Below are 21190 nucleotides of genomic sequence, written 5' to 3'. Positions count from 1 at the left end.
AAATAAAGCCCGCTTGCTCCGGGTCAAAAAGACCGGGCATAAGAGGGGCAAGGCGGGCGGCTAGGATCCCTGTATACAGTTTAAGATCTATATTAAGGAGACAGATAGGGCGATATGCTCCACACTTGGGCTTATCCTTCCCGGGCTTAGGGATTATTGTTATGGAGGCCTCTAGGAGATCTCTCAGGATCGCCCCAGGTTCGGCAAAGGAATTAAAAAACTGATTACGGCACAAAGCTTCTTATAAAAAATAGCAGAAAAGCCATCCGGTCCGGGGGCTTTTGCCGGCTTGAGACGAGATATGGTGGCAATGACCTCCTCCACTGCCTGAATGTTTCTGTCGAGGTGGTCGGCCTGGGCTTTAGTCAGAGCTGGCAGGGTGACGGAGTCAAGGAAGGAAGCTCCATCGGAGCTCTCTAGTGGGGTGCTAGCGTGAAGGTTAGCATAAAAATTGCGAAACGCCTAAGCAATGTCTCCATCTTCCGAGACACGTTTACCATCCCATCGGCAGATCTCCTGGACTCCCTGCTTTTGTGGGGCTTCACGCAACTAGTGGGCAAGGAGGCGCCCGCACCTGTCACCCCCAGTATAGAAGGTATGTCTCAATCGCAACACTGCAAATTCCGCTCTATCTTGGTCGAGCGCCGCAAGTTGGCGGGACACGGCCTTAATGTGTCTCTAAACCCGGGGGGCTCCAGTCCTCTGGTGCATCTGCTCCAGCTCCCTGGTTTGTTGCGTAAGTTCTTCCCATTTGCACCTGCGCTCCTAGTTATCTGCGGCCGAAATGGCTATGAACTCCCCCCTAACAACTGCCTTCAGTGCTGCCCACTGTGTTGCAAGTGTTGTGTCAGTGTTGGCATTATGCGAGAGGTGATCAGTGATGGAGCGCTGTATACGCTTAACTACTTCCTCGCGGTGCGGGAGTGTCCCTGACACGCCATACCCTGGAGGCCCGTGATATGGGTGGGAGGGCGAGTGTGGTGAGTACTGGTGCGTGGTCTCAGAGGGAGGCAACCCCTATTTCAACCTCTGTCATAAGCGCGTGTACGGGTGCAGATACCACAAAATGATCTAGCCTAGCATAAGTCTTATGTGCGTTGGAGTAATAGGAGCATTCCCGATCATGAGGGTGGAAGCTTCGCCACAGGTCACATAACCCCAGGTCGTGCAGTCGGGCCAGCCCTTTTGCGGAGAGTGCCACGATTGACGATTGCGCTGGCTAGATTTATCCTTATTGTGATCAAAAACTAGGTTCAGGTCCCCCCAAAATAATATTGCGGTCTGTCGTGGCTGTGGCTTCCGTGAGGGCAGAGTGCAGCAACCGTTCCTGGCCATCGTTCGAGGCGTATATGGAGACGATAGTGAATGTCAAGCTGCCTAGGGCAAATCTATAGGTCAAGAGCCACACCTTAATCTCGGCCTCTTTGTGTAGGACCTCCCCCTTAAACTGCTGAGCCACTAAGATCGCCACCCCAGCTGCTTTAGTAGGGCCTGAGGAAAAAAATTTGGTGGGAAATTCCTGGGACCGGAGGCGGTGACAATCCCTGGCTAAGAGGTGAGTTTCTTGTAGTAGGCAGAGATCTGCGTGGGAATTTTCTAGGCATTACAGAACTGCTCGGCGCTTCACCGGGTTATTGAGACCCCGCTCATTTAAGGTTAATATCTTAAGAGTGGTGGCGGGCATGTCCAGTATCTAAGAGGACCAAAAGCATAGGTAAAGTGCTGTATCCGGTGCCACCGGAGTGCTGAGTGAACAGCTGACATAGGGCCCCGTGGGTATGCGGAGCTATGCTTACTCTGAGAGGAAAGTGGACATGGAACGTCGGATCCCCGAAAAAAAGCAAAGTTAATAACAATTGAAAAGAGTAAACGGTAACATATTGTCCATCATCCATCGGTGATTGGAAAGAAAGCAGTTTGGGGTAAACTACCAACAGTTGAAAGGACCCCTCCCACCCATGACCTGGGCACTAACAAGTCAGCCAGCCGGCTAATTGTAGTTACTAAAGTCAACCAGGTTGGGATTTTGACAGTTTCGTGGAGACAGTCTCAAGAGCCGACTTTTGGCCCTTTGTTATTTTCGCAGCAGGAGGTTTCCTGGGATGGCATCTACGGCCTTGCTGGCACCATCCGGGCTTAAAAGTTCCCTGTGTATAGACCGCTACAGATTTGCGGAAGAGGAGGAGTCACGTATCACTGCTGCTTGTTGCCGCCGCTGCTGGTTCGCGGTCCACAGCCTGACTGTTTGGCCTTCGGGCGTTCCGGATTGTGCTCCGGTGTGCCTTTTGGGGTCCGCTGCCAGAGTTCTGCTCGGTTTTGCCCAGTCGTGGGGCCTGGAGCCTGGAGCTGCCGCCTTTGTCACCCTCACGTCTCAGGTCTCCTGCCACCTTTGTCTTCTGCCTGGCGCTGCTTGACCTACTTGCTGCAGTCGAGCTCCCGTTGCTGCTCCAGTCCGGGTGGTTGGGGCTATGGGCTTGCTTTGGGGCGAGCAGCGTGCCGAGAACTGAGAGCAGTGTGTACAGCTACCTGTGTGTTCTGCGGCCTGTACAGTTGCCGCAGGAACGCTAAGTGGCACTGCAGGATTGCAGAACAACCAGATTGCAGGACTGCAAGGAGGAAGGAGCAGGCGAGGAGCGGGAGATCAGACGGGCTGCTGCTACTGCTACCGGAGGACACTTGGGCACCCCTGTGGATCTCCAGTACAGGCAGTTTGAGGTGAGGCGCTAGGAGGCGGCATTGGAACCTGGTGGGGCAAGGGAAGGGTTTATCAATAGAAAAAAAAGCTATCCTGCCTTGCTTACACTACGCTGACTACAGCTGAGAAAGACAGTCTAAGGAAGCAAAGAAGTGAAGAAGGCCACCTCATTCCATCAAATAATTACCCCAACCTTAAAGATCCTAGAAATCAGTCCTGCACAATAAGGGAATTAGTCGGTGCAACACTGTAGTTGGAATTTACTCAGTGAATCCTTTCCGCATTGTGTATACTTGTGTATACTTGTGTATCGGAGCTTCGTGAAGCATTAGTCTCACTTTTAGCAGCTGGAACCATGAGATCAGGAAAAGTAAGGAAGTTTGCAGCGGCCCCCAAAAGGAGGAGATCTAAACAGCCCGTCTTGGAAGAGGAGCCTCTCCTGGGCAGTCAAAAACCGCCTAGAACTCCGCAAGATCCAGCAAAAGTGGCAAAATCACCATTGACCAACGGTAGGGACCTGCACAAAGACAGTATTACGGACAGGTCAAAAGCTTTAAAACCCTTGAGTTTCCTGAACTATTTTAAAAAAGATCCAACAAGGAGCAATTTGCCATTCCAGCGGCAGCCCCAGCTTTCGGAGGCAACGAGGCTCGGAGCCTCGGTTAAACCAGCTGAGCTAAGTGCTTCCCCTCGGCATCTGACATCTTCCCAACCATGGCCATTTGAAATTAAACAGTCGGCCCAACAATCAGGAGTCTACTTCTTTGGATCATCACTTAGCGATCAGCCCAGGGACCATGGGGGCGATGCAACTCGTAATCAAACCCTTAATGTCAATCACCAAGCTCAGCCACCACTGGGTCAGTTGTCCACATTTCCAACAGTGGACACAGGAGTATCAGGCTATTTGCAACCCCAGTTGGTGGGCTCACAGTCCGAATTAAGCCCCTTCCCTGATTCAACACAGCCGCCAGAATTCCAACAAACACCTACAAAACAAAATTTGGTGGAGCCAATGGATCCCTTAAAGGTCATTCCTTACCAACTAACCAATGCGCAAATCCATGGGCACAGCACCAACGTATGCATAAATAATAGTCAACTGCCTGACTCATCTCAAAACATAACCTCTCTAAAGGAGCAGTCAGCTGCGCAAAGCTTCGAGCATATTTCATTTTCATCACCAGGAGCTATGTTGATATCACCTCAAAAACAGCCAAAATCTCCCGACCCAAGCGAGCAGCTTTTAGCGGACTTATCCATCTTTTTCAAAAACACCAAAAACTCTCCTAATTTAAAGCCTAACTCAACGCTTAATAATAAACCTCATAAAGAAGAGCACACAGCTAGTAGCGTTTGGCCACAACTCCTCCAGACTTTTGAACATACAGTCACTGCTTTAAATTACCACTCGGAAAAGCTGGAGGTTCAGGTTGATCTTTTAAACACTTTAGCGCTATTTACGTCAGGGATTGATAGCAAACTTGATAAATTGAATAACTTAATATTAGGGGCACAAGCGCCACAAAGCTCGTACAATCGGTTTGCTGTTGCTCCCCAATTATTGACTCTCTTTCTTCGCTCACGGAGCTTCTATCTGGCATCATAAAGGAAGTCAAGTGTATGAAGGGAGGCAATCCACCAACAAAATCCAGTTTGCAATATCAAAATCAATCTGCCCTGTCCCAACACCCCGCCAACCCCTGGCCAATCATAAATGAAGAAACGGAGTCATCCGATGGAACATCTCCCTGCACAATCCAACATAATGGGCAGGTGAATAGCGGGCAATCACAAATCTTGTCGATGAGCGATGTTCAAACCGAACCGACGAGTGAAAACAGCGGGGCTACGCGCGGGCGTATAGGCAGCCCGGATCATCCAGTCACAGGGCCGAAGGTTGGCTCAGTGTCTCTGAATGGGTCCACACTGGATGAACCATCAGTCCCCCCTCCACCGCGCAGTAAGAGGGAACGTAAACGCCAGTAAACAAACAGAAACAAAACAAAGGCACCCGTCTACACAGCACACCGGAAGTTCTTTCCCCTCTTTGAAAAAACGGCAACCAATAGGCCCTCAACAGAGACGTGTGCCCCGTCACCTGCGACGAACCCGCAAGAGGGAACAACAGGGTCCGCCATTCAACAGGGCGTGACGAGTGTCCCTGACTTAAGCGAACCAATCATGGAAACAGATGAGCCCAGCACAGCTATAGAAACCCCAAGGTTGAAAACCAACGAAACCAACGAGGCTAAGCTAATGAGGCCGATGATGAACCCAGGAAAAATTAATCTAGCGTCGGCCCTAACACCGCCTGGAGCGGTCAGTGCTACACCAAGAATGACTTACAAAAAAACAATTTACAATAAACATGTACACTTGCCTAGTCTCACACAACAATCGTTGAACACCTCTTTTTGGAACACCCATCAGAAGCACGAATCGAATGCAGGCCAGCTACCCAATGAAATAAACAAGTCTGAGCATGTGAATAAAAACGATACGCTATACCATCAGCTCCTACTGGTCCCGGAATATATATCAAAGGCCGCCAAGACACCCTGAATAGATCAAACATACTAAAATTAGTGGTTGATACTCCGGGGCTTGAAGGGTTGGTCTCGGAGGACATTGAATCTATAGAGTTCCTCCCTCCCAGAGGCACCCAGCCGTCTGAGGTAACCTTGGTGTCATTTAAGTCGGCCAGTTGGGTGGGAGCTTTCCTGGACCACAAGACCACCTTGCGAAATTAGGGTATTAGAGTTTATCCATACTCCATCCCTGGCTATCCTATGTCCTTGTTAACCCAACCGCCCGTACTCCAACAAGCCACAAGTACAAGACCGGCTGCAAATGTCAGACCATATTCGATCCTAAAAAATGCATCAGGCCATCAGATCATGGTAAAACTCTACAAACAAAGGTTCCTGATGCTGACCTTAGCCAAGGCTGGGGGTGGCTCCCAGCGATTCTGTCAACTAAATGTACAAAATGAATTCCAGTGGCAGGGCCTCTGTGCACGATAAACAATTCTTTGGGCGTGCCAACCCGGTCAGAAGCTTTTCCCATTACCGATGAACATCAAGGGCATGCTACATTCTCAATGTGCTCCTGGAACATTAGTGTCCTTCACCAAAAAAATCGAGAACCAGGAAACTCTTTCTTTTCTATGTGAGCACACAGCAATAGCTCTGCAGGAAACCTGGGCAACTGACGGCCACCCTATTATTGGGTTCATTGAATTTTGGAATCCAGCCCTTAGGGATAGTCCCCCATGGACATGCTAAAGGTGGCCTGTCAACCTATATATCCACCAATTTAAAAGACAAAATTAAACAACTACCCATCAAAGAAGACTGGATTTTAGGGGTTAAAATCAATGGGTGGCGAAATCTGCGTTCACTACTGCTCTTAAATGTGTATATCAACCCAAACTCTCGCACCAAAAAAGTGCATCTGGCCCGCCTACTTGAAATCATGAGCAACATAGCCGCTGAGCACCCAAATTCAGATTGTATTGCTACGGGGGACTTTAACATCAACCTATTTCAGGGAAAAACAGCGGATACTGATGAGCCTTTTCTGTTTAACATCATTGAGGCCGTAACCCAAACTAGACCGCTTAATCAAGTCCGTAGCCAACTGGGAGAACTCTGCGTGTCGAGACTCTACAGTGCGGGCTACCTGGTAGTGAATGGTAGGTCTGCAGGTGACACTCAGCCAAATTGGTCCTGGTCAAATGGTAGCAAATATTCCCATCTGGACTACACCATCTGCAATGCTGATTTGCTTTACTACCTAGACTCCTTTAGTATTCTTCCACGCACCGAGAGTGACCACAGGCCCCAGGTTATCTCTCTTAACACAAGGCCAGGGACTCATAAATCTGCACCTCCAACCTGTCAGGGAATATACACCGAAAATCTAAAGCGCCTGAAGAGGAGCGACGACACCGGCCCCAAAATTCTGCAAGTGTGCATGGATTTCATAAAAGGTGGTAACAATTTAGGCGCCTCACCGTTTGCTACATGGACGATGCTTTGTTCCCACCTGACCAGCAGTTTTCCAGCTAAAACGCAGGTTCACAGCCGATCCCAGTTTCCCAAGTTCGCAGCATCATTAAAAACAAAAACGCTTAAAAAGGCAAGAAACAACACGCTACGGCAACTCGTCAAATTCCCTGGGAACAGTGAAATCGTAAATACATATCACAGAACCCAAAAGGCTTTTAGGTTGGCGATTAGCAAGGATAAGCGGTCATACAAAAACCAGTTTTGGTGCAAACTGGTGTGGGAAAGTAAGAGTAAAAACTCAAGGAAATTTTGGGCCCTAATTAATCATGCAAACTCGAGTTTTTCAAGCTTTGGATCTGCAAATATTCAAGAAGCAGAATGGGTAAAATACCTGACGGACCATTTTAAGTCACAAGCCCACTCAGACTCTGCTGGACATGGATCGCCAGGAGAAACGGGCACCGCCCCCGGAATTAATGGGTGTACCCCCATTGAGTCAACAAACCTGTTAACGAGGCTTATCAGGTGCCCGAAGACAGGGTCATCATTGCAGTGACAAAGCCTAGACAAGATGGAGCACCCGGTCCTAACGGCCTCCCACAAAATCGGTTTAAATCGGATATAATTTTCTTGTCTGGATTGTTAACAAATCTTTTTAACTATGCACTGAGAACTGCAACAATCCCAGGCTCGTGGCGAGGCGCAATAATTCACCCAATTTTTAAATCTGGTTCGCGTGCTGTCCCTAATAATTACAGACTTATAGCCCTTCTGGATATTGAGGCGAAACATTATGCAGGGCTCCTCTTGGAGGATCTGAGGCACTGGGCAAATGATCACAATCGGGTGCCAATGAACCAAACCGGGTTCACTGCTAACTCGGGGACCATGACTAACTTATTAGTGGTGTCATCCATTGTCGACAAAGCCCTTTTTACATCTAGGTTTGTGTTTTGTTGCTTTGTCGACTTCAAAGCCGCTTTCTATAGGGTCCCTAGGGTGGCCCTATGGGAAAAGCTGAGCAAGTGGGGACTCCCTGATAAATTATTGAATGCAATTATCCAACTGCACTCACGCACCTGGGTTCGAGTGAAGTTAGGGTCCGGTACGCATCTCTCGCGAAATTTTTTGACAACGAGGGGCGTCAAGCAGGGATGCGTGCTGGCCCCTCTCCTTTTTAACTTGTTCATAGCTGATTTATCTAGCACCCTGGATGACGTAAATAGCCACCGGCCAAAGGTAGGAGGTATGGCATTAAGTAATCTTCTATATGCTGACGATTTGGTTCTGCTAAGCCTCACCAGGGTGGGGTTGCAAAGGCTTCTTGACACACTGCTGCAATATACGATGAAGAACTGTTAGAACTGGCTATTTCTGGTAGGCTAAGGCTGACGCCAAAGCCAGGCAGAAACCACCATTCTAGTCAGGCCAATGGAGTCACACGCCAAGATAACCCCTGCTCACCCCCGTGGTAGCTTGGCACGAGCAGCAAGGCTAAACTCGGAGGCAATGTGTAAAGCATTTGCGCAAGCACACAGCAGCAACAACATCCTAGGCACACCACAAAAGGAACTCCACACAAGGTTATATAAAAATAACTTCTGTATTGTCAAAACCACATCAGATAGTAATCACACATGTACATTGTGCCAACTGGCACGGGCAATATTCACAAGGGATTATTCACAAGACAGGGCCACATGGGCCACTGTCAGAATCAACACTTTTAGAAATAGAAATACTGTCAGAAATTAGAATAAAAGGATATAAAATCACTGTAGCACAAATTAGCAAGAATAGTACACAACCAGTAACTACTGGTAAAAGGTAAGTACCACATACGCAACCCTAACCACCTTAGGAGAATGTCACGCAGGGGACCCGGACCTCACTAGGACCACCTGTACTGGAAAGAACAACCACCTAAGAATAACATACATTTAGGGGTATAAGCAAGAACACATTACACATGATGCATCACAACATTCAGAGGTGTAGGGAAAAGGTAAACACATGATGTATAAAAACACATTCAGCGGTGTAATAATAAGGCACATGATGCATCATAAACACATTCAGAGGTGCAGGGAAGGAAAAACACATGATGCATAAACCAACACATTCAGAGGTGTAAAATCAAGGAAGACACATGATGCATAAAAACATTCAGAGGTGCCAGAACATAACTTAATAGCGCAAAAACACATGATGCCCAAAAACATTCAGAGGTGTAAGATCAAGGTGCGTAATCATATTAAATGCATTACATTTCCTAGCACCACATCACATTGCGCAAAACTCACATTAGCCACTACTTGTGGCAGTCCCTAGGCCAACTGGCCTTGTTGGGGCTAGGACGCCCTGTGTCTCAATGTCAGGGCCTAAACGGTGCAGCTGCCCACTAATGGCTGGGCAGCTGGGATAAAAAGAAAACTAGGGCATGGGCTCTCACTAGCCCTTGAACGGTACTGCGCCAAACGGCAGGAGCCCCACAGGCTCTTGAACCAATATGCCCCCATGAACCTCTCTGGTTCATCTGCACCTGTATTATCAAGTTCTTGTCATCCAAGAATAGTCTCTAGTTTCTTAAATCAGTGTTAATGATAATGCTACTGATTTAGTTCAAAAATGCTCTTAATATGCTCTGCTAAAGTAATGCCTGCGTGTTGTCTACTTCAAAGGTCAGCCCCTCGGACTGACTAGCCACAAACAATACCAGCGCGCCTCACCGTCTACTTTCGCGCCTTCGCGCCAAGCAGTGCAGACTTTCTCCCCGGCCGGTCCCAGCAGCCCTCCGCCCGCTCTCAGATCCTCGGGGAGCGGCGGGAAGCTGGCTCGGCGCTCCTGCGCAGGGACAACAGGCCAGGGGCAGAGAGCACACACGGCGCTCCCTCGGCGAGGTCAGGTCAGTCTCCCCCGGCTTTGGAGAGTCCCACACGGCTCTCGGCGGCTTCCGCCAAGGTCCCGGGCACGGGGACCAATCGTTGTGCGGCTCGGTAGACGAGCCCCTCGATGACGTGGCACAACTTCCAGGAGTTAGCCACTCACAGCGCGGCTCCTGGGCCAGGCCCCTGTGACGCGTAGAGCTTGCAGGGCGACTTGGCCAATCAGAGCGTGACTCTCGGGGCAGGCCTACGGCAAAGGCCAATCAGAGCGCGGCTCCTCTCGTGGCTCGGCCAATCAGGTCGCGGCCTCTTTGTGATCTTCGCCGCAGCTCTTGGAAACCACGCTGATCAATTTCAAGCCCCCGGGCCGCGGCGGTGAATTGCGGGCAGATGAATTTAACGCGCCCAGGGTCAGCAGGGCGATCTGTGTATCGCAAATCCTTAACAGGGATTTCTTCGTCCTGGGGATACCTTCAGGCTCCCTGCCACCACTTCCCACGTGCCGACGAGCACGTCGATAACACGGCACAACAGCTGGTGGGCAGGCGATGCTCAGCGCGGCGCTCAAGCCAAACAGAGGGCAGCCAGCGCTCTACACGGGCAGATGATCGACGGTCTAGGCAAACAGCTCACGATCTCTGCAGCACACAGCAGAGCTTTGTAGTCCTTGGTAACCTTTCTGTCCCTGAGTTACCAAACAGGAGGTCAGCTCTTCCCAGGCCCTTGGAGATTCAATTTAGGAGACACAGCACACAGCAAAGTCTCTGGAGATCAAGTAAGCAGGGTCACAAGTAAGCAGGGACTCAGCAAAGTCCCTCTTCTCCTCAGCTTCAGTTGGTCAGTAGAACAGGTCAGCCCTTAGAGCACACAGCAAGGCAATCTTCCTTCAGTTCTGCAATCTTCCTTCAGTTCTCCAGCAGTTCTTCTTCCAGCAGAGGTTCCTCTTGATTGTAGAATCTCCCTTCTGTTGTCAGGGGTCCTTCTCTTATACCCCTAAAAGTCTTTGTAGTTCTTTGAAGTCTTGTGCAAGTGGGCCCTGAGCCCGGTCTAAACCAGTTCTGGGTGTTGCTGGAGCACTGGGGCTTTCCTGGCTTCCTTCTTCCTTTCAGTATCAGGGACAGAGGTGACAGTCGCCCAGCGGGAGGTGGAGCCAGTATTGTGGTCAGGCAGGCAAAGCCCTATTCACTCCTAGGTGCTATCTCCTCCCACTTCCCTGGCAGCAGATGCAGCCTTTCATCCACGGGCTGACTCAGACAACCTCCTGGGGGCTCTGCAGCCCCTGTCACCCTCAAACCAGACAGTCAATCCACAAGCAGGCCCAGGCACTCTGGGCCAGGCTCACCAGCCAATCACGTGCCAGCAGACTCACTACACATGCACCCACATGTCTAGAAGTGGCACTTCTACACTAGACACAATCATGCCGCATATACCATTACGCAGCATTCAATCTCACGAGTTCGCACATACCAAACTCGACCCTGCACTCCCCACACATCAGGAACTACCATGGGCATACATATTCCCCATTCATTCCTATGGGAGGGCAGGTCACTCACCACACATACACAGAGAGCTCATGCACTTTACACTGTACCACAGTGAAAAAGTGTGCAAAGGCCTAAAATCACCAACACCAGGTTGCAGAAACAGGCTAGGAAAAAGCAAAAAGTCTCGGGGTAAACCTGCCAAAAGGGCCGGGTCCAACAAGAACCAATTAGAAGTCAACATGAAGAAAACCCAGGTTGTCCTGTTTGGGAAGAAGCGATATGCCGGCGGCGGATGGTCATTTAACAACATTGGCCTCGCCACAAGCATGACTTATAAATATCTGGGGGTCCACCTTGACTCCAGGGGCAACCTTATAAAGCAGCGGGACGAGATTGCGGTCAAAGCAACGACGCTTGCGGTGTCATTGACTAAGCTTTCAAAAAACCTTTCAGGTCCCACTTTGTCACCCCTTCTGGAAGTCCTGAAAGCGAAAACTGGCCCCACCCTGTCGTATGGTATAGGGATATTTAAGGGCAAACTGAACACTGCTCTAAATCGGCACACTATTAAAATCTACAAAAGGGTTCTTCAGTTGCCACATTCTGCGTCCGCTCCACAGATTAGATTAGAGATGGGGTTACTGAATTATGATGTTTCCAGTATTGGGGTTTTTCTTAATCTTTGCCACAAATTAAGACAATCCAACCCAGGTACACTGGAGTCCCTAGTCTGGCAAGAATAAACTGAGAAAAACCCAGGAGGAACATTTGGCCGTCTTTTCAAGGATTATATCCAACAATTGTCAGCAGACGGCCTCTGGGCCCTCAATCCCAGCCAGCCTGCATTTAAGCTCGCAATCAATAAATGTGTAAGAACGCGATCATTTATTATTGATAAAGCGTTGTTTTCAAAACGAAGTCACTCATGGGCAGTAATAAACTCCTACAATCGGCTAATCCCTGCCTCTTACCTTTCTAGCCCTTATTCACTGTACTTAAAACGCAGTTTTATCATTATTAGAATGGGTGACTGGCGATTTTTGCAAAATTTACCCCCCTGGCGTCGTACCGATGAGGACACAATTTGCAGAGGATGTGGCGAAGCAGCTGAAAGGCTACTGCATGTGGTTTGCATTTGCCCCGCCTTCGACCTCCACCGTAGGCTTAAGCTGAGGGGGGGAATGGAATCGGCTGGGTGTTCGGACTTGTAGGCAAGCCATTATTGCGGCATTGAACCCAGATAATACAGATTTAAATATAAGATTGACAAACCTGATCCAGTATGCATATCGCAATTTTAAACAAAAGCGGCTTACCACAGCTTTCTCCCTACCTGTTTTAAATTCATTAACGCATTTAAAGAAAATCTTAAACCACTAGGCAATTAGCGATAAGAATAGTTTAAATAGTATCTTGCGATCATGGTTGGTTTTATGTATGTAATCACAGCTCAAGGGAGCAGTTTTAACAATTCTTGTAACTAGGAGATCGAGGAGATGATTACTTATACTTTCGCTGGTACTGGACTGTGTATTGTTTTTAGTATTTGTAACAATATGAATCGGAAATTCTCTTTTAAAGATATTTGTTTTATATCTAAATAAAGACTTTTGATTTGATTTGATATACGCAGTTCCCTCTTGAGAGGTCTACCCAGGATGTGACTAAAGAGCTCCCTCGTGTAGTTGAAAAGGTCTTTCGAGTCGTCGTCTATCTTCACTCCATGGATCCGTATATTATTGCACCGGGAGCAGTTTTCCAGATCTCGAGGTGGGATTGGAGATCGACCTGCTGATCATGTATCCTGAGGACCTCCTGCTGAAGTGCTGCCAACTCTGTGTCCGTCCCGTCACTCTTGTCCTCCAACTTGGCGACTCTTTTACCGATGCCATCCATGTCTCGACGGACCTCCTTAATTTCCGCCGTGAACTCCTGTTTGAGTGTGTCTCCTCTTAGAGCGACAAACATAGACTCTAGAAATGCTTTGGTGATGGGCTCCGCGCCATCGTCTCGCTCTGATGCTGGGCCAGAAGTACCTGCCGCCATGTTGGAAGCCAGTTGTCCAGCCTGTGCTTTCGCAAATAAGTCTTTCAGGGTCTTGTTATTGCGTCTCCTGGAGGAGGACATAGCGCGCCACAGCCAAGTCTAGGAAAGCTCTGAGAGGACCAGACCCCCGATCACACTCCGACAGCACCACTTCCGGGGACGCTTGTTTTCCAATGTCTGACTTCTTCTCAACACCTGGTGCCTACGAGTTTCCTATCAGGAAGACAAGCAAGCTAGGGCACTATAGGGTCTATGCGGTCACTGACGGGGTGCTCAGCCCTCACCGCCACAAGCTGCTCCTAGGAGGCACCACGCAGTGGTTTCTCGCTGTCGGGCACCTGTGTTGGAGCCGGCCCACAGCCCTCCGTGGCTATCTTCTGCGCTGCACCTCCCCACCACAAGGACGATCCCAAGCAGACGCACTTGCCTGAGCCAGTCTGTTGCCGCCGCTATGTCAGATGGCCATCCAGGGTTCCAGTCTACCCCCAGCTGGCCTCGCTACGGCCGACTCCGGCGCGGAAGGGTGCCCCCAGACTGCCAGGAACTTCCACCAACATAGGCCTGTTTGCGTGTCCCCGGTTGGTCTCCCAGCAGTTGGCTTATACTATTGCTTGCGCTCGATACGCTGGCGGGGTCTTGATGTCGGGCCCTGCGGTGGATGGCGCCGGGGTAGGGCACTCCTTCTCCTCACTCAAGGGGATAACTGGCAGGAAGGCCCAGATCCGGCGGCAACGTCACCAGCCGGCCGCAGTTGATTCCCTGGCCTGGCAACTGGTGGTCACGCCTCTGTCCGTTATGCTGCTGGCTGGGTACCCCTCCCTCTTTCCCCGTCAGATAGGGCCCACCACTGGGCTGCGCACTGCAATACAGACCCGGGCAACGAGATCAAACCCGGGTCACCTCACTCTCCCGCACATAGGCGTACGCAGTGTGGCAGGCAGCAGCCGCTTGGCTCCCCGCCTCCCGTTGTCCCACCTGAGCCTCCGGTAACAGCGCTGGTCGGCTCCTCCTCCCATGGGCGGCGGACATGCCTCATTACGTTCCGCCGGTGGGACCTACAATGTCGGGCTTCGGGGTGGGCTCCACCGTGATAGGCCGCCCTCTCGCTTCACTTAGGGACCAGGCCGCTGTATGCTCAGCCATTCGCAGCTTGCTCCCACACTCAGTAAGATGGCGGCTACGCCTCCGACCGCAGCGCTACCTGCCGGGCCCGCTCTCTCACTCTCACACCCCCAGGTGCCTCCGATGATCAGCACACTTCAGGTTCAGTCCGGGGGGCATGCTCAGGCCCGGGTCAGCTCCTTCCTCCGTACCCCAGTCTCAGCATGCCAGCAATCGGCGGTCACCCTACCTCTTGCAACACGGTGGCTCACCTGGATCTTGGGGAACAATGCTGGTCAGTTTCACCGCTGCTCTTGAACAGGAGGCATCAAAGACCCTGCGGGGCCCTCGACCGCATCCGTGCGGGCCTGGGGTCGGCGGGATCACTCTCAAAATGGCAGACCGGGGTATCGGTCATCTCCTCTGAACCCCAACGGACCGCCGCTAGTGCTCCCCCTCAGCTCCGCCGCCTGTAGACCCTCGTCTGGTGTGTTGGGGCCCTCTATGCTGGCCACTGCTCCCGCCGGGCTGTTCAGGGTCCATCTCTCTGTTGCTTGGGCCACTCACTGCCCCAGCAGCAGTCTCCAGGACTCACCTCGAGGCCTCGCTGGTGTGTCGCGCCGTTAGGTCCCCGCCTCACTTCACAGGAAATATGCACTCCCGGACTCCACCACTGCCCCGGGCTGACGTCTCGTCAGTACTGGAACTGAACCAGCCCTGGTGCTCAGGCCGACAACAGCTAAAACAACCAGAAAGCCGGTGCTGTAGCAGGCAGTCAGCGGGAGCTTCGGAGCAGCACGTCTGCTCACGCCGCCATCTTGGCCACGCTCCCCTCATCATTACGGTTTTAAACTGCTAATACTATGGGTCCTATTCACAAAGAAAAATTTACAAATCCAGATGTATTCAAGTGTAAATTTGCTCTTGCTACTCGTAGCAGCATTACATTGTTGTAATTCCTCATTTTCAGGTTCCCAGACAGCACTGTGGCCAATGATGATGTTGCATGAAAGCAGCATCTGGATTGGCCTGAGCACCTGCAACTTGTGCTCCCAGGCAGACTGGGAGCCTGTGCCTTCTCTCTTCAGCCCCAGCAACGCAGCTGGGGCTGGAGAGAGCTTCAATGTGCTTGAGAGTTTGGCCTGCCTGAGACGGCCGGCCAAACCCTCATGCGCAGTGAAGGGAGTGCCCGCCACTCCCCCCACCAGCAGAGTCGGACCCACTCCTAAGACTCAGTCCTGGTGGAGGGTCCAGGGGATTAATATAAAACTATACTAAAACAGGTTTAAAACCCGTTGTATTAGCTGGTGATAGCGAGGGTGGTGCTGCTTCGCTCTAATGGAGTGGGCGCCCCTGCCTATTACATGTTAAAGGGCATCATGATATTTCTGATAACACCATATTCATTTATAGCATAGAGTTAATGGAGTGTACGCTTGGGGGTTCATACCATCGAAAAATCATAAGCCCTGAAGGCAAGTGTGGTTATCCATGACGAAAGTTATATGGTGCTAGGTAAAGGCTTAGTGCATCTTATGTCACCTGCAAATGTATGTTTCAAAGTAGGCTGTGGTTTAAATCTAAAACGTCTCTGAGAATTGCCAAAGACTCTGCTGACAATAGATTACCCACCAGTGGATATCCGGACACTGGCCCATGGTAAATAGATGTAATACAGTGCAATAGAAAAATTCTATGCAGCAAGGAAATGTATACAGTGAGGATGGTTTTTTCCAGAACTTTTCTGAGGAACTTGAGACAGATTGTTGAATAATGTAGAATGTAGCTGTTTCCTGTTAGAGGTGATTATCTCACACAGACATTGTAAGTATGTCTCTAAGGTTTATGTCATTGTGCCCATCTCAGGAATTATTGCAGTGTATTTTAAGAAATGATGGAGGGTTGTCCTAAGAGCCTGGCAGAAGGTGACGCTTTAGTGGGAAATGCATACCTGTCAAGCTCTTTAATTAGAATTGTACGTCATGTGACGTCTTTAAGAGGGCAATCAAAAATTAAAGATCTGGATGTCCCGGGTGAGTACTGGGACACCCCAAAAAATACAAATAAATAATTTATTACTCACTGCTTGGGCATGGAACGCCCCATAAGTATTACATTTTTTTCCCTTGGTGGTGCCCCTAGAAAGGGTAGAGACACCGCCAGACATTTGTTTATGTTGAGGGGGCTGCAGGGAGGGCAGTAGCCCCCCAGTAATTAAAAAAAAAACGTGAGTAGTGTGGCCAACATGACGGATGCTTAAAGCGAGTCTCCCAGCTCACCGCTCTTTGCTCCGTCATGCTTTTGAGGCATCAGTAGGGCAGGGCCTCACCCAGAGCAGAAAAGGAGTGCTGAGACGCAACGAAGTTGGGATGCCAACCTTCCGGTCAGTTAAGAGGCTGCATTTTGTCCCACTGCCTCTTACTTGAAGGGCCCGTCTAGTCGACATCTCCTTTGCCTGGGAGCTGAATACCACTGGAAATGGGTGTGGTGAGCCTCGGATCACTGTGGAGGTGGGGCCATGCGCAGAAAACACTCAGTGGCACAAACACCGCCCTGCGGGCCACAGTACAGTGCTCCAATGCGAAGGCCTGGAGGCCTTGGGCCTCAGAGACCCTGGGGCCCAGGGTGGTATATAGTATTCCATTCATTCAAGCGATGGGCTGGATAGGGCCAAACCTTGCATTGAACATGCCTGGGGATCCCTAGACCACAAGTTTTTCTGGACCCAGGGGACCCAGAGACGTTCTTCTCAGGTATGGAGGTGCGAGCATGCAGGGGGGACGGGACAACTTCTACCCCCAGGCATGGGCCACAAGGTTCGATGAGAGCGTCCCCTCTAAAAAGCACATCTTACTAGGGGGAACAGGTGGGGGGCTGGGCTGCTCATTCGCCACCTCGGCCCCTCCCTGCATCTTTAGGCCTAGAAGTTACCAGTAGGCCCAACCTAATCCCCCTCGGACCTCACTGCTCCTGCAAGGGCAGTGCTGCTAACATTGGGGCACACTAAATCTGTCATAACTGGAACCCAATCGCCACCAAGGGCTGGTGCCCCTACTCGAAGGTGACTGATTCAGATCAGGGACATTATACCTAAAGCCAGGAAGACATCCGCATCTCCCTAGAGGCGAAGGTGGATGCAGTGGCATCGGATGTCAATCTCCTGAGGTATGAACATATGTGCCTACAGAGCAGATTACAACTTCTGAAAAAACTTTGTCAGATCTTGATCCAAGCACCATGGACCTGCACACCCAGTAACAGGACCTTGGAGGTAGAGTCCGCATCCTGGAACCCAGAGCAGGGGATGCCAAGGCACACTTCTGCAGCAATAACATTGGCAGTCGGCGTACGAGTGTGCAGCCAGGGCCGCAACATGATTAAATACCTTGAACGCTGGGTAAAAGAATTGGTCCGCACCCAGGCCCTCACTCCTTCCCTCTCCATTGAAATAGCCCATCGAGTACCTGCCAGCAGCCCTGCGGTGGAAGTCCCGCCACACCTGGTAGCAGCTAGGATACTCCATTATACAAATCGAGACGAGATACAGGACAGGCAAGAAACTCTGAACCTATTCTAATGGATAATTATTACCTCCTGATTTTTCCGAATTACACTTTGGAGGTCCAGAAATAGAGGGCCTCCTTTCTTGGGGTTAAACGGAGACTCCAAGATACGGGTATCAAGTACGCTTTACTGTTCCATGCAAGGCTCATAGTAATGGCGGACCAGCACACCCAATTTCTTCGATGAACCAGCACCCACTTGGGTCTGGGCCGAAGAATGCACTAGCCCCATGTACCTGCCCAGACAGCACCACAGCCATTGCCTCAGAGGGCTGTGGAGTAAGAGCCTGGTCTCATCCAAGGTCCCATCCCAGGAACAAGCTTATAAGGACAAGACATCAGCGCTGAAGTGGCAGCAACATTCCAGGGCCTCTTCAGGGTTCCTTTCAAGCTCCCCCAGAGCGGCTTCAAATGAAGCCAGCAGCTCCAAAATACTTCAGGAGGAGGGCTCGCCTCCTAAAGTTACTCCCCAGACAGATGATTTACTTTGACTAAGGAGAAAATTTGGCACCTTCCTTGCCAGTCTGGCCTGTTCAGCCCCGGCTCATACCCTAGCCCTTCCCTTTGCTGTCATTGCTCCTCGCTATAAATTGCATCGCCCAGCAGTTATCTTTCACTGACTTTCTTCTCCTTCACTGTTTGGTGTGAGGGCACCCACTACCCAAGTGGCCTCCCACAATGCTCCATGCCTCAAGCAGTAGTAGCGATCAAAGGTTTGGGCAAGGAACAGAACCACTGACATTCGCCATGATAGTTTTTTTCAAATAACAGTAACTCAAGCCCTAAAGTATCTATCTAATCATGAACTGCTAATTACTTCCCATATTACATCACTTATGACATGTTCTTTGACATCATTGATAACATGACTGCAACATCTGAAATTATATCATTGATGACAGCACTGTGCATAGGGGGCACAAGTTATAGTTACTTTAGGGCTCGAGTTACAGTCACTTGAGATAACTATAACTGGAGAATTGCAGTGGTTTTGCTTTTTTAAAATGGTATGCTTTAACTAACATTTTCACATAACTAAAATATCCCTTTAATCTTTGTTTCTTTCAGTGACTATATAGATATATAAATGAAAAGTAAATTACTTAATTTAACATTATTTCCGATGTGGTGTTGTTATAAGTCCCTGCCTCTATTGTTTTCGATGGGAGTGAGTTGCAATACCTGCGAGAAGTCATGTGTGGTGACAGACTTTCTTAAAGGTTGGCGGGAGAACATTAACAACTTTCTTGGGTCCTTTTTTGTTGTAGTAACATCTGAAGTGCAGGTTGTGAATAGCAATGGGCTTACTCTTTTGTGGGTGGGTCTTTGTATATGTATGCTCCTCAAAGTTGTCGGGGCTGGATAGCTCCGCATAGAAAAGACAGGAGAGATAGAGGTGGAACTCTACACATGTAGGCTTGTGATTAGTTCTTGAGTAGTACTATAGTAATCCTACTAAACATACTACAAAGTGCAGTTGGTGTATAGGTGCCTATGAATTCATCCTATCAATCCTCACAAGAGCAATAGTTTAATATTACATTAATTCTTCGAAGACTCTTTATTCCAGAACAACTAACATATTCAACTAGACAGCAGACAGTGTAAAAAGTGCTGTGACACCGCAGTGCCACATTTTCAGATACTCAATTTAGTATCTTTATAACAGATTTTCCAACAAAAAACTTAATACAAAGATCCTTACCTGATCAACAGCAAACACTTTTATCCTTTCGGATCCCAACCACTTCTGGAACTCTTTTCTCCAATTCTTCACCAGACTCCCAGGAGTGACAATAAGAACACGTTTTAAGACTGGTCTGCTTCCATAGGGTCCCTGACGCAGGAGAGTCCACACCAATGAAATACACTGCAAGGTTTTTCCCAAGCCCATTTCATCTGCCAGAATCGCTCCAAATCTGCCTTCCACTCTGTCAGAAAAATCGCATATCATAAACAGTTATATAACTGAATGAAAGCATACCACGGAACAGACTTACTCATACAGACAATCTTAAATTTGTGCCAATCATGCTAAAGTATGTTCCTTAAACAGACAAGAGAAATAAGCTAAATGATTACCTAGAGAGAGGAACAGAAAATTCAATAATGCATATTTCCTATCAAATGACAGAACTTTAAGATGAATCAATTTTTCCGGATAACCTAGGACAGGATTCCCAGAGTCCATTGCTTCTAAAGGCCATTCTTTGAATTCTTGAGGTTACTGGTAAATATTGCTATGTGATCACTTTTTGGAGATTAGTTGGAAACATAAAAAAAATTTCAACAGTTTTTATTGGTTATTCCGGTGATATATTTGGGCATCAGCCCTACAAGTACCTGTAAGAGAGCATGAGTGGACAGGAATGCCATCATTACAAAATATTTGCAAAACCTGTCAACATGCAAGGAATCCCAACAAAAACAATATGCAGACAGTTTCAGATTCAAGAAGGCAACCCCAGGATATGGTCGCAGACAGACATACAAGCCTGATGTGAAGATAAATAAGACCAGAGAAATGTACTGGAAAAATCATTTGACCAAGCATTTTGCTTTAAAAAGTTTATTGGTGACTTTACTATCCCTAACTGCTGAAGGAGGTCGTTTGATGCAGGATAAAAAGATTTTATTTTGATGAAAAAATGGTACTTCAAAATGGAAAGTCTTTACCACAAGGCGAAAACCTAGAATTATCTAATCTAAAAGAGAAACGAGGGAACCTTGTTTTTCAATGGTTAAACTTGTGTGGTGAACAACCGTAGACATGACCAGCAAGTACAGGATACACTGCAGGGAACCACATGGATATTTGGATAAAAAATGGTAGCATTATAGTACCTGGATAATTCAGAAATGTCAGTTGGTCAGAAGGTGTTTAGTTATACTTTTAATAAAGCAACTGAACCTAATGTAGGTTTGATTCTTAAGACAGGTGGTAAATATCTCCGAGAATCCCTAGCCCAGGCCACCCGTCACGCTTACTGGTGACAATCTCTAAATGATCAGAGGGAATTGTGGTGGCTAACCCTGCTTTTTCAGGTTGCTTTGCTGCCCACTGGATTAATTCTTCGCTAGCCAGCAAAGGGGGATTCTGTGGGGATTTCTGTGTACTATACACAGGCTGGAGCATTAAGTGTGTGTGTTTGTCAAAACCAGGGCCGGCTTTAGTGTTGGTGGTGCCCAGTGTGACAATGTTTGTTGGTGCCCGGTGCCAGAGCACTTTACATCTCACACACACTACAAAGGAGACATTAAATCATAGGTGTGGCAATCAGTGTATAGAAAATGTTACGTAAGAGGACTACAAGGTGTAGGAGTTACATGCAGTCCATGCTGGTAGACAGTACAGTTTAGGAGTGCTTGGTCTGGAGAAGCGCAAGCTCAGAATTTA

At 49.0% G+C, this 21190-nt stretch overlaps 1 protein-coding gene across 4 annotated transcripts in view; it reads right to left on the bottom strand.

Annotated features, from left to right (window-relative positions):
- RAD54B (RAD54 homolog B) overlaps positions 1-21190 on the bottom strand; it is a 608133-nt gene that overhangs the window by 220427 nt on the left and 366516 nt on the right. For all 4 annotated transcript variants that reach the window (XM_078687026.1, XM_078687028.1, XM_078687027.1 and 1 more), the window contains one exon: positions 19499-19724. In XM_078687026.1, coding sequence (XP_078543152.1) covers positions 19499-19724 — 226 coding nt within the window. The remainder of the gene's footprint in view (positions 1-19498; positions 19725-21190) is intronic.

Source organism: Lissotriton helveticus, chromosome 4_1, assembly GCF_964261635.1.
Source record: "Lissotriton helveticus chromosome 4_1, aLisHel1.1, whole genome shotgun sequence".
NCBI lineage: Eukaryota > Metazoa > Chordata > Amphibia > Caudata > Salamandridae > Lissotriton > Lissotriton helveticus.
The sequence above is the reverse complement of the archived record's forward strand: the minus strand, read 5'-3'. Positions and strand labels throughout refer to the sequence as shown.